Source organism: Podarcis pityusensis, assembly GCF_964106645.2.
Source record: "Podarcis pityusensis genome assembly, chromosome: 6".
Classification (NCBI taxonomy): domain Eukaryota; kingdom Metazoa; phylum Chordata; class Lepidosauria; order Squamata; family Lacertidae; genus Podarcis; species Podarcis pityusensis.
Window position 1 is genome coordinate 85221114 of NC_138030.1, and position 13173 is coordinate 85234286.

Genomic DNA, 13173 nt, shown 5'->3' on the forward strand with positions numbered 1-13173 from the left:
TCTCTGCATATTCCATAAGTATTTTTTAATCCATTCTCCCTTTGCTTCTTTCCATTTTCGGGCAAGTAGCATTCTTGCCGCTGCAGTCGCATACATGAATAAATTTCTATATAATTTAGGCTAGAATTCCCAGTCCAGTTTCAAGCCGGCGCCGCCCCCCCCCCCCCAGGTACCGCCCGGCTTCTCCCTTTGCGCCGGAGCCGCCGACTCGACGGCTTTTCCTGCTACACGGAAGCCACCTTGGGGGGTCCTATCGCTTTTCCGACCCCCGGGACGGAGAGAGGGTGGTCCGGACGGAGAGGAAGCGCGCCCGGCCGCGCGGCTCCTCCTTCGCGGGCGGCGCATGCCGGGAAGCGGCGGCGGCGGCGTGCGCTCTCCCGACCGGAGCTTCCTCGGGGCGGTGCCGTCCCGGGGCCCGCCTCCCCGGGTTGAGGCCGAGGGGCCGCCGCCGCCGCCGGACCGAGGGAGCGCCAGCACAGCGCGATCGCCCGTCCGCCTGCGCCTTCCCGCCGCCCTCCTCCCCGCGATGCCCGTCGGGGCCTCCCCGTCGGCCAAGACCCGCTACAGCCTGGTGGACGACCGGCACGACCTGCGCGTCCCGCTGCACAACGACGACGCCTTCCAGCACGGCATCGCCTTCGAGGCCAAGGTAGGCGCCCAGCGAGAGGACGAGAGGGCTCCTGAGCGCGTACAGAAAGCCTCTCCTTTCCGAGGCGCGCGCTCGGGAGCGCTTCTCCCAGCGGTGCTTGGTGGGGAGGGCAATTGGCCTCATCTGTTCCTTGGGATGAGGTGGTGCGCTCTGCACGTGCTCCAGAGCACCCTTGCCCCGCATCTGGATGCCAGCCTCGACGGGGGAGAAGGGAGTGTAGGGGCCAGCCCGGTTCGAGTCGAAGGAAAGAGCGCTTTGGAGGGGGGGGGGTCCTGTTGTCTCGCAAGGCTCGCCCGTGCCAAGGCGAGGAGGTGGTTCCGAGTCTGCTTGTGCCCCGCGCAAAGGGCACGAGGTCTGCCCAGGGAGTGGGCACCGAGCAAGCTGGCTTTCCTGGGTGCCCCTTCCTGATGCCCTTTGCTGGGATCTCCAATAATAACCTCAAATATACCAATTTATAATACAGTTATTAATAGCAATAGCCTGCTGGGATCTCCAAGTCCCGGAGTGGCACGGGAGCAGGTGCCCTTTGTCTCTTGTTTGCCAAGCAGGCAGGTGTGCCCTCTTCTTCCCCTCCCTGCCAGGAGAGAAACAGGGCAGCGCTTACCCACCTGCCCTCTCCGCTCTTGGCTTGCTCTGAATCAGGAGGGGAGACCCTGGGCAAAGGCGGCTGGGCATCTCAGGTTGCTGGTGCCAGCTTTGTGCTGGGGTCGCTGCCATGGCACCTGCAGGCACTGCCCCCTTCATCTTGGGGGGTGGCTTTTGCTTCTCCCCTCCCCTTTTAAAAGTGCATAGAGTTGAAGGACGAAGTTGAAACTCGCTTTGCTTTCCAGTCCTTGGTCAGTCAGAGCGATGGAGAGAAAGGGTGGGTGGGTGGGTGTGATTTGGGGGGGAGAAAGGTGGTGCGGGGGGGGGGAATGTGGGATGCCACCGGAGCTGAGGGAGAAAGGGGTGACATCTTCTTCTTCTTCTTTGGCGATCACTCGTAGAAAAGTAAGATTGTTTTCTATAAACACGGTTTTAACAATGAGTCCAAAAGGGACTGTGGAGGCCAATTCTGGATCCACACGTCCTTCCACAGTGGGGACATTGGTTTCCGGGCGGGAGTTGATCACGGTGTGGATTTGCCAAGTGTGCCTTCCTCCTAGCACGTTTCTCCCTTGCGTCCTGAGTTCAAGTGTCTTCAAAGCCCATGACACCTTTGGTAAAGGCTGTTCTCCAATTGGAGCGCTCACCGGCCAGTGCTTCCCAGTTGTCAGTGTTTATACTACATTTTTTTAGATTTGCCTTGAGAGAGTCTTTAAACCTCTTTTGTTGGCCACCAGCATTACGCTTTCCATTTTTAAGTTCGGAATAGAGTAGTTGCTTTGGAAGACGATTGGGTGACATAGTGCTGTTGAAATTGCATTTTTAAAATGTGTCGTCCCCCAGCAACCCCTGTCCTGCTTCATCCTTCACCTCAGCCAGAAAGCTTTCTCTCTGCCACATACTTTGGCACAGCCTCATAATGTACCCTGACTGCGTTATGTTGATCACCCATTGCTCAAAACAATGACAACAACCTAAATGACAACAAAAACGATGACAACAACCTGTTGCTCATTCCGCCTCTAAAGCACGCTGCACTGGCCTTACTATTATCATTATTTATTGAATTTATATACCGCCCTATACCTGGGAGTCTCAGGGCGGTTCGCAGAATAAAATCAAGATATAAAACCACAAAATACATAATAAAAACAACTATCCAATACCCCCCCCCCCAAAAAATTTTTTAAAGGGCATAGGATGTCAATAGGGTCAACCAAAGGCCTGTTTAAAAAGGAATGTGTTTGGCTGGTGCCTAAAGGTGTCTAATGAAGGCGTCAGGCGAACCTCCCTGGGGAGAGCATTCCACAGATGGGGAGCCACTGCAGAAAAGGCCCCGTTCTCGTGTTGCCACCCTCCGAACCTCTCAAGGAGGAGGCACACGAAGGAGGGCCTCAGAAGATGATCTCAGGGTCTGGGTAGCTTCATATGGAAAGAGGCAGTCCTTGAGGTATTGTGGTCCTGAACTGTTTAAGGTTTTATAGGTCAAAACCAGCACTTTGAATTGGGCCCGGAAATGAATTGGTATCCAGTGCAGTCGGACCAGGATTGGTGTAATATGTTCAAACCGTCTTGCTCTGGTGAGCAACCTGGCTGCTGAATTCTGCCTTATCACAAGGCAAGCAATGGCCGGAAGCAACGGAAGACAGAAGCAGGCATTGCATCTTAGCAGTGCCAGGGAGGGGAGTGTGGGAATAGGTTGGACTCATGGATAGAGCAGCAGACCATCTGGTGTGGGGCTCCGTAGGGAGACAGCTTACCCATGTGAGTAAGTGTAGGAGTGGAACAAAATGGGCAAGTAAGAGGAAATTTGAGCGTCCAGGGAAGGAATATTGTGATCTGCTTTGGAAAGACACTTGGTTTTGCAAAGCAGCATGCATTAAATAAATCAATAAATCAAATTAGGCGACGTATTGCAGCAAACAACAGGGAGGCGGGTGGTGCTGTGGGTTAAACCACAGAGCCCAGGACTTGCCGATCAGAAGGTTGGCGGTTTGAATCCCGGTGACGGGGTGAGCTCCCGTTGTTTGGTCCCTGCTCCTGCCAACCTAGCAGTTCGAAAGCACCTCAAAGTGCAAGTAGATAAATAGGTACCGCTCCAGCGGGAAGGTACCGTATTTTTCGCTCTATAACACGCACCCGACCATAACACGCACACAGTTTTTAGAGGAGGAAAATCCGTAGGCATGCCACCCATAGGCATACCCTCCATAACACGCACAGACATTTCCCCTTACTTTCTAGGAGGAAAAAAGTGAGTGTTATGGTGCAAAAAATACGGTAAATGGCGTTTCCATGCGCTGCTCTGGTTCGCCAGAAGCGGCTTAGTCATGCTGGCCGCATGACCTGGAAGCTGTACGCCAGCTCCTTCGGCCAATAAAGCGAGATGAGCGCCGCAACCCCAGAGTCGGTCACTACTGGACCTAATGGTCAGGGGTCCCTTTACATTTACCTATTGTAGCAAACAGACTCTGGGAGTTTTGTAACCTGCACCGACACAGAATCACTAAAAAGTCCACACCAGCAATTGGTACCCACATGTCCGTTCATGCTTATGTATGTTCCATCCTGTGTGTTATCCAACTTAGTGCTACATTTCCATGTTGGATAAAAGTAAGTAATATTCATGAACGATGCCTTATTATGCATTTGGACAGGTATTCTGTTGCCCTCTAAACATTAGACTGTTGTTTGTCTCCCATAATCATTTCTCCCCTCTTAAATTGCATGCAGTGATTATTTTCTTCTTTTTTTAAAAAAGCATCGGGTTAGGCACATTTCCACCTGTTCACCAATCCCCCGTTCCTTCTTTGTGTAGTTGTGAGGCAGGGTTCTGACATCGCCCAGCCCTGACTAGTTCTGAATGTTGTCGCTCTTTTATTAATTTATTCATTTTACATGTGCATCAAAGCAATTAACAAACATGTCATTAAAACATTATAGAATGTCATTATTGCTCTCTGCTATCATCATGAATTTGCACGTGTGACCCCGTCACTTCTGGCTATATGGGGCCTTGTCTTCATTTTTTAATTTTTATTTTCGTAAGCTGGCAACATGGGTTATGATGAACTTTAAAGCACTAGCAGACTTGCAAATAGTTGCTTTCGTGGTTGCTTAGGACAAATAAGAATTGCCTTGGTAACCAGGCAAGAACTTAGCTCTTTCTTGAGCACAGATGAATCACACAGATATGTTGGGGCGGGCAGACTAGGTTTTTGTTTGTTTGTTTATGATGGATATTTAGTTAGAGTTAAATACTGTGGGGTTTTTTATTATTTTTGTTTGTTACTATGTTATGCAATTTTGTGTTTTTATATTGAAAACTGCCCTGTGAGCCTTGGATAAGAGGTAAAATAAAATAAATGAATGAATCAATAAAATAAGAGTTGGGCAGATTTTCACATGTTGATTATTGTTAAGGAATTAAATTCACTGGAACAACAAAATGGTTTTGACTTTTCCCAACTCTCCATAATGTAATGTTCTCACTTGCAGCAGTATTTCGTATGTTTACTTCAGTCGGCGCCTCTCACCTTCCATGGGGCAAGCAGAATTTAGTTCCACACATCTCGTCGCATCGTTTCCCAAGCTTGGAATTTTAATGGGACTCCCTTCTGACTAGACTGCATTCACTTTTCTGATGTTTCCTTACCTGATTTTTTGAATACGTTTCATGCCATCTTTCCCGTGACATAAAAGCCACTTCTAGAAATCTAGTGGGAGTTTAGCACTCATTTCCATGTTAAACTGCTTCCGGGGAGGAAAAATCAGTTTGCAGTATTGTTAACCTGGAAAATAACGGGAGTTTTGCACTGCAATTTGGCAAGGTTTTCATGCCTCAAGCCGTGTGATGAATTTTGGGCTGATATTCCAGCATGCAGTTATTTCCTGCCAATTTTGTGAGTGAAATGGGGACAGACGGACTGGGGACAGAAGCCCTGCTATAGAATCAAATCAATGAAATGCTGAATCTTCTTGTCAGCTGGGGAGATGGTTGTCCCAACAGCTAGCCTTATTTGAGGACTGTAGCCATCAGTTAAGATATTGCTTCCCATTGCTAGAATGAAGTGGACAGGACAGTGGTGGGTGCAAAACACGACCAGATCCAGATGTTCTCCGGGTGATATGTGACTGAGTGTGTGGTTGACGGACACCATTAAAGGAACATCAGAGATGTTGCTCTTCTCTGTGTGTATATGTGTTAATGCTCAGGATGCATGATGTCAAGTGCAAAGCATGGAGATGCTGAGCTGTACTGAAAAAATATAATGTGTAAATGGCTTTAAAAGGGTATTGCAACTCTTAAGGTGGGCAGTTCCAAAGTGCTGGCATTTTAGGCCATCTTCTGAATTTGCACTGCTTGCCCTTGAATTTCTTCAGAAGGTTCAGTTCTTCTTGGCAGGTTCAGTTCTTCCGCCTCTCCACAGTTACACACGTTAGCCTTGCTGACATATTTAGCATTCAGTATTTCCATAGCTTGATATACAAAGTTCCTCTGATATCGATGTTTCCAAATGGTGGGTTTTCCCAGAAATGTTTTTGAGTAATCTTTCTGCATCCTTCTGATAACCTTTGTTGGTGATTTAGCAATGCGCTGTGGTCTCAACCACTAAGCCTCTTGGGCTTGCCGATCAGAAGGTTGGCGATTCGAATCCCCGCAACAGGGTGAGCTCCCCTTGCTCTGTCCCAGCTCCTGCCAACCTACCAGTTCAAAAGCACGCCAGCGCACGTAGATAAATAGGTACCGCTGCGGTGGGAAGGTGAACGGCGTTTCCGTGCACTCTGGTTTCCATCACGGTGTCCCATTGCGCCAGAAGCGGTTTAGTCCTGCTGGCCACATGACCCAGAAAGCTGTCTGCGGACAAACGTTGGCTCCCTTGGCCTGAAAGCGAGATGAGCGCAGCAACCCCATAGTCTCATTTGACTGGACTTAACCATCCAGGGGTCCTTTACCTTACCTTTACCTTATTCCCTCTCCCGCTGCTTTAATTCTGAAAGAGCCCAAAGTATTGGTGTTTGCAAGCAGGCTGTTCTGTTGTGCCAGAGGGGGCCAGATTCCTGTTCGAGGGGGCCAGATTCCTGTTCGAGATTCCATTCCACCTTTTGGTTCAGACGTGGAACTATTTCACGTCACATGTCTGTTTACATTCCAGCACTGTTTGCTGGCATAAGCGGAACATCCATTGTGTTGCTTTTGCTTTTGCTTCTCTCTCGGAAGGACGGCAAAGAGAGACGACATGTTTCTTTGTCTTGATTTAAGTTTAATAAATCCGTAGTTTGTTAAGAATGTCTTCATATGGCTCAAGCCTCTTTCATTGCTCAGTTTTGCTCTGCGAAATAAACTGTGTCCATGTCAGCAGACTTGGGTCACTGATTTATGTCGCACCAGAGGTCGGAGGATCTTCGCAGCGTGACGGTTGGAAGGAGACGATCAAGCTAGGGGCTAGCCAGCTGGCCTTTTGACCCATGGGGTAGCAGTAAGACTGTGCTTTTAGAGCTGGACAACTGCACTGACCTCTCATTATTCCCCACCCGCCTTCTGCCATTATCTAGCATTGGGAACGATGAAGGTGAGAGCATGAATGCCCATCTTGCCTGAGGTGGAACACGATGGAGGGTCGGTATTGGGTCTTGTAGCCCTGGGAGGAGTACAAAAGCGAGACAAGAAACTTGGAGAAGCTCCAACCTCGACACAGTCTTTCCCAGTGATCTGGGAACCCTGACTCTGGGGGGAATAGCTAGAAATGCATCACTAGTTTTCCTATAATATCTGGGCTAATTTGATCGAAGGAGGGTGACTTGCCCAAGGTCTCGCCTGAGATAGGTCAGGCCTGAAGCTGTGCTTTCCAGACCTAAGCCCAACTTGTCATCAGTTCCTACTGGGCACAGAGCCAGTACAGTGGTACCTCGGGTTACAGACGCTTCAGGTTACAGACTTCACTAACCCAGAAATAGTACCTCGGGTTAAGAACTTTGCTTCAGGATGAGAACAGAAATCGTGCGGCGGCAGTGGGAGGCCCCATTAGCTAAAGTGGTTAAGAACAGTTTCAGGTTAAGAATGGACCTCCGGAACGAATTAAATTCTTAACCCGAGGTACCACTGTAAAACTCCGCAACTGGATGTTCATAAACAAAGCATCATCTTCATGCCATCTGTGTATAAGACAACTTTTCACAGCGGTGGCAAACTCTGCCCGCCATGGGGATATCGGGTTCCCCCCAGATCTCCCCCAATGGCTGCCCAGGCTGGCTGGCTGGGGCTGATGTACGTTGGAGCCCAATGACGCCCAAAAGGCCACAGATCTGCCACCCACGTTGTACAACCGCTACACTCCGTAAAAACTCTTTGCTGAAATATTTTGGCAGCAGGTTCCTCCACCCAGTTTGGGGTGAGTTAATTACTACTCTCTCTAAATCCCATTTCCTCTGGTTTTGGATTGTGGAGCAATTCATTTCATGTCGGAAACAACAACAACAAAAAGTTCACAAAGGAGAGCGGGGTGGTGGCAGGCAGGTGGGCAAATGCCAGCTCTCTGTTTAGGTGTCAGGACAAGCAAAGTTGCATGTGCTGTTCAAACAACGGAGGAGAGGGAGAGAAGTCTATGCAAAGAGCTGAGCTGGGAGAAGTCTGTGCGAAGAGACATGTGAAGATTCCTTTCATAGGAAGACTGAGCTTTGGGCGTGGGGAGAGAGGGTTTTATTCTGCCAGGAGGACTAATTTGGCAGCAGAAGAAGATGGCGTTTTCATATTATAAATGGCATGCATTCCCAGGACCACATTACTCCTGCTCTGGCTTTTTAAATACCTTCCGACAGTTCTACATGTTTTATTTTGCAACCAGGACATGGGTGGCGTTGTGGTCTAAACCACGGAGCCTCTTGGGCTTGCCGATCAGAAGGTTGGCGGTTTGAATCCCCGTGACGGGGTGAGCTCCCGTTGCTCTGTCCCAGCTCCTGCATTTCCGTGCGCTCTGGTTTCTGTTGCGCCAGAAGCGGTTTAGTCCTGCTGGCCACATGACCCGGAAAGCTGTCTGTGGACAAACGCCGGCTCCCTCGGCCTGTAAAGCGAGATGAGCGCCCCAACCCCAGAGTCGGTTACGACTGGACCTAATGGTCAGGGGTCCCTTTACCTTTACCTTTACCAACTACTGAAGTAAAATATTACTGAGCATGAACTATGCACATCAGATATTTAAAGAATATTCTCTATTAACATTTGTAAATAATAATTATGAGAATTTTTGGAAGCAATACTCTTAGGACGGGCAGAAATTCAGCAGATGATGTTTTCCCCATCGTTGCTAATGCAGGGCTGAATTCTTACTAAAGGTAAAGGTAAAGGGACCCCAGACAGTTAAGTCCAGTCACGAACAACTCCGGGGTTGCGGCGCTCATCTCGCTTTACTGGCCAAGGGAGCTGGCGTTTGTCCGCAGACAGTTTTTCTGGGTCATGTGCCCAGCATGACTAAGCTGCTTCTGGCAAACCAGAGCAGCGCACGGAAACGCTGTTTACCTTCCCGCTGGAGCGGTACCTATTTATCTACTTGCACTTTGATATGCTTTCGAACTGCTAGGTTGGCAGGAGCTGGGACTGAGCAACGGGAGCTCACTCTGTCTTGGGGATTCGAACTGCTGACCTTCTGATGGGCAAGCCCAAGGCTCAGTGGTTTACACCACAGCGCCACCCGCGTCCCCTAGATTCTTACTACCTAGCTCTTAGGACATAGTACTTCTTTTAAGAAACAAAAAACCCAAAACCTATTCACATGAAGAGTTAGACACAACTAAACCTAGTGGAATCATTGCGCTGAAGAACACCAACTCTTTATAGGACTGGACTGTGATCCATCCAGCTCCTCTCAGCGAATTGTAATTCTGGGTAACAGGTCTACTCAGATTGAAGTTTGCGTGTGAGATGATGAACTGTTTGGACATGTATGTGTTTAGGTAGAGTTAAAGAAAGGTGGTTAAAAATTCTGCAGCATTGCCTTGTGCATATTTTCTCGGCCATTCCATCCCATAACTGCCCACCCCCATGCATATGCCTTTTCTCCATGCACGAGCCCTGATTAAGATATTCTGAAAGTTAAAGAGTAGGCAATTTAGGGTGTCGGCCTAAGTGCGCAGCAGTTAGTGGTTGGCAAGGAGAGAGTTCAAGGAGCTTGCTTTGGTTGAGATGGAGATAAGATAGGTGACAGTTCCCTTGTGCATCTCCTTGCCTCTTCCACGATGTTTAGCGCTGGACCCAAATGCCTTCCAGTCTGTTCCTTCAGCTGCTCAATGCAAGATTGGTGCTAATCTGCATTTGGGACTATAATTGTAAAGCATTCCTGTTTTTCAAATTGCAGGGAGTACGATTTTGAATTAAGTACGAGGAACCTGAAAGGGGAGTTTAGAACCAGAACTGGCTCCCCAGGAGGTTGTGAAATCATCTGACTTGAGGAAGTTTTCCAGAAAGGAGAAGTTACTGGGGTGGTTTAGACATAGGTGGTCACAGGGACTCGGAAATGCTATGAAAGAATGGGAAAATGATTCCCCCAACCATGAAAGCCTTTTCTCCCCAAGCAATTGAGGAGGAGGGTGAAAGAGGACTACAAGGGCCCAGTACAGACCCTCCAAGTGCCCCTATTTTCCAGGGACAGTCCCAGATTTACAGAAGCCATCCCAGTTTCTGATTTGATCCCGGAATGTCCCGCTTTTCCTTAGAACATGCCAGTTTTCATCGGTGAAATGTTGTAGGGTCTGGAGTTATGTGACCTTCAAGTCAAGGAGATAAGATAGAGACTTTAGGAGACATTTGCCCTGTATTGGGTAGGTTTTTTAAATGCTTACTATTTCATTATGTTTATTTATTTGGTTTTTCAGATTATAATTTTACAACCACATATCCAACATACAACATAAAAAACAAGATTCCGAAGAATCTCCTGGACTTCCTTGCTCCCCTTTGTGGGTCCTATTGTTAATCATTTCCTCCTGTATCTTTTATAATAATCCAATTCTTTTATCTCTCCATTGTATCCAAAATTCACCATTAAACTGCAAGTCATATTCCAACCCTACAAACGATTTTAACTGTTTACAATGGTCTTTAAGATAAATTATGAATTTTCCCCATTTTGGCATAATCCATCAATTTGATCTGCCTTTCTTCTCTGGTAGGGACTTTATCTTCTTTCCATCTCTGGGCCAATAACATCCGTGCAGCCGTGATCACATACATAAATAGTCTTTTCTGCTCCCTTGGCATTTCGGCACCTAAAATTCCTAAAGGAAAGGCCTCATGGGGTTTTTTTTAATAGAAAAAGTTATTGTAAATATTTTTTTCAGTTCATTATATATCAGTTTGTTTGTTTTGAAGGGAAGGGAGGTTCAAAGAGTAAATGAATCTATGTGACTTTAGCAAAAATGTATCAAAGATTTAAGAAAAATAGACTGTTAATTGGTGAAAAGAGGGAAAGTAAACCTATATTAAGATCAAGATAAATTTTCAGGATAAGAATTTTGAAGAGAGGGAAAGGATTTGCTGAAATGGATAATTGACTTAGAATACAAAAAAGGGAGGTGTGAGGAGGTCAGGGAAACAAGCAATTGAAAGATAAGTTATGGGAAGGTTCGATTTGTCTTTTTTTCTTTTTGTTGTTTTTAAGTGTTTTTATTTTTCTGTTTTTTATTGTGATGTGTTGTTTTGCTATTGTTTAATTTGGTGTTTTTTCTGTTTTCTTTTGCCTTTTTGTAAACTTAAAACCTTAATAAATACTATTTAAAAACAACAACAACAACAAAGAGTAATGCCTCCCCCTTGAACATATCTAAAGCAGCTGTCAGTCAGGATTTTCTTCTGATATAAAAGGGCTTTAACAGGTGGGTGATGTCCAGGGCCGTCTTAAGCATATCCAGCGCCGTGGTGCAAAGATCCCTCCGGCGCCACCCCCTGGGCAACTCCAGAACAAGGGAGGGGGTGGTGGAAAATGTCCTCTGCCTCTCCCACTGCCCTGATCCCCGGCGTGGTGGTGGCGATCAAGCAGGAAAATGTGCTGGCGGACATGCTCTCCGGTGTCAGGGCGCCCGAGAAGGCAGCCCAGGAAGGCTGTGCGCCGCCTTTCACCAGAAAGCAGGAGACGGACAACAGACCGGGAACAGGACTATCTTTAGCAGATGCAGAGGTTTGGGAGGGAAGCTGCGCTCCCGCCAGCTATATACCGCATTTTTCGCTCTACAAGACGCACCCGGCCATAAGACGCACCTAGTTTTTAGAGGAGGAAAACAAGAAGAAAAAAAAAAATTCTGAATCAAATGTTGTTAAAGAGGACTTCCGGAGGTGGCGCCAACGGCAATGGCGGAATCCCTCTAACTCGGAGGGAAACTGCTCCACAGAAATCGGGTCTAACACCGCTTCGGCGCAGCGGGGACCCTTTAAACCACAGGCGGGTGAAGCCTGTGACCCTGGGACTCGGCGGGCACTGTTTGCGCCCCCCCAATCTGCAAAGGAACCCGGCAACGGGCTCCGGAACAGAGCGGGGAAGTGGCGCTGTGCTGCGAGTCGTCTGCTTCTTTTGTGGAGTGAAGCCGCGTAGCTGTTGCTGGAGAGCGCTGCCTTTTTTCCTGGACAATTCGGACTTTAAAACAAATACCTGTGAGTACTTAGAATTTGAACAAATTGGGACAGTAAATGAAGATTTGGGAAAAGGACAGAATTGGACTATAAAAAAGGAAAGGAAAAATCTATTGAATTTGGTACGGAGCGGGAAGGGCTAAACAGGAAGTCACCCTTCCGTTCTTTTGTAAATAGAACAAAGCAAAGGCAATTTACACTAGAGCTTTGAAAATTGCTTTTAAAAGAGTGGATTCCAACATTTTAAATTGGGAATATTTTTTTGGACTACTTGAAGCAGTAAAAGGAAGTTATTTTCGTCCTGATCCTGGAGCAGGGAAGTCAGGACTGACGTGAATTTATCAAGATAACTGTGTGTGACAGATAGCTAAAAGAAGTGAATCTTGGTGACTTTATTGTTCCCTTTCGCATTTTAAAGGAATATATATGGATAAAGTATTTCAAGTATCTTGGAAATGTAGCAAAAACAAATATAAGTCTTCTCCCTAGGGGGAGCCTTTGAAACTGTAACTAATGCCAAGGATTTGACAGTTGCTACAAATAACTGTGGGAAAGCGCAACAATGTTTTCAGAAGTTGTGGTGTGCCTGCTTAATAAAACAAATATTCTACTGGAAGAAATATATGATAAGGTGAACCAGATGGCCAACTCGACTGGGAATCTTAGACAGGCAGTGGAAGGTTTTGATCAGACTGTGGGAATATATGTGGAGTCTATCCAGGACTCAAACCAGGAGTGTGTTCTGACAGAACAGGGGTTTGTGGCATTAAATCAGGAGTGTGGCTTGACAGAACAGTTTCAACAGGAGTTTGATCCTTCGGATTTGACAAAGGAACTTGGAAAAAACCAGATCTGGGAAGGGAAAGTTCGCTGTGGTTTGGAAATGGGGGGCTGGATTGACCCCCCTATGTCGGGATATCTGGACTTTTTAAATACAGTAACAGGCTGCGACATGTTTGGAATTGTGGGGGCCCACAATTTCGGAGGGCCCTTGAAGCATGCTTTTAAATACTACATGGAATGCAGCGATGAATATGGAAAAGGGTCTGACTTGATGAGAAGGGCCAAAAACACTATTAAGTTGGAGTTACTACGAGCAAGTGACTACAGCCACAAATATGAAGAAAAGCCGCGGAAGGGCCATGGAAGTGACCTGAGGGCCTTGGACATAAGGTCACCGGGTTAGATTGAGGAATAAGGACTGACAAATCCCGGAACCAGGAGGAAGGGACGTTGGATAAAGATTGGACTTGTTTATATGCTTTTTTCTCTTTTTTCTTTTTTTAACTAATAGAATGTTATATAAAGTTGATGAATGATA

At 47.2% G+C, this 13173-nt stretch overlaps 1 protein-coding gene across 6 annotated transcripts in view; it reads left to right on the forward strand.

Annotated features, from left to right (window-relative positions):
* The first annotated feature begins 451 nt into the window (after positions 1–451).
* LOC308480524 (carboxyl-terminal PDZ ligand of neuronal nitric oxide synthase protein-like) overlaps positions 452–13173 on the forward strand; it is a 132382-nt gene continuing 119660 nt past the window's right edge. For 4 of the 6 annotated variants that reach the window (XR_013988118.1, XR_013988119.1, XR_013988120.1 and 1 more), the window contains exon 1: positions 453–649. Coding sequence is in view for 3 of the 6 variants with exons in the window: in XM_081012176.1 (XP_080868302.1) it covers positions 527–649 (123 nt within the window). In the remaining 3 variants the exon portion in view is untranslated. Of the gene's footprint in view, positions 650–13173 lie in introns of all 6 variants that reach the window. The other 2 variants (XM_081012175.1, XM_081012173.1) reach the window with 2 other exon arrangements.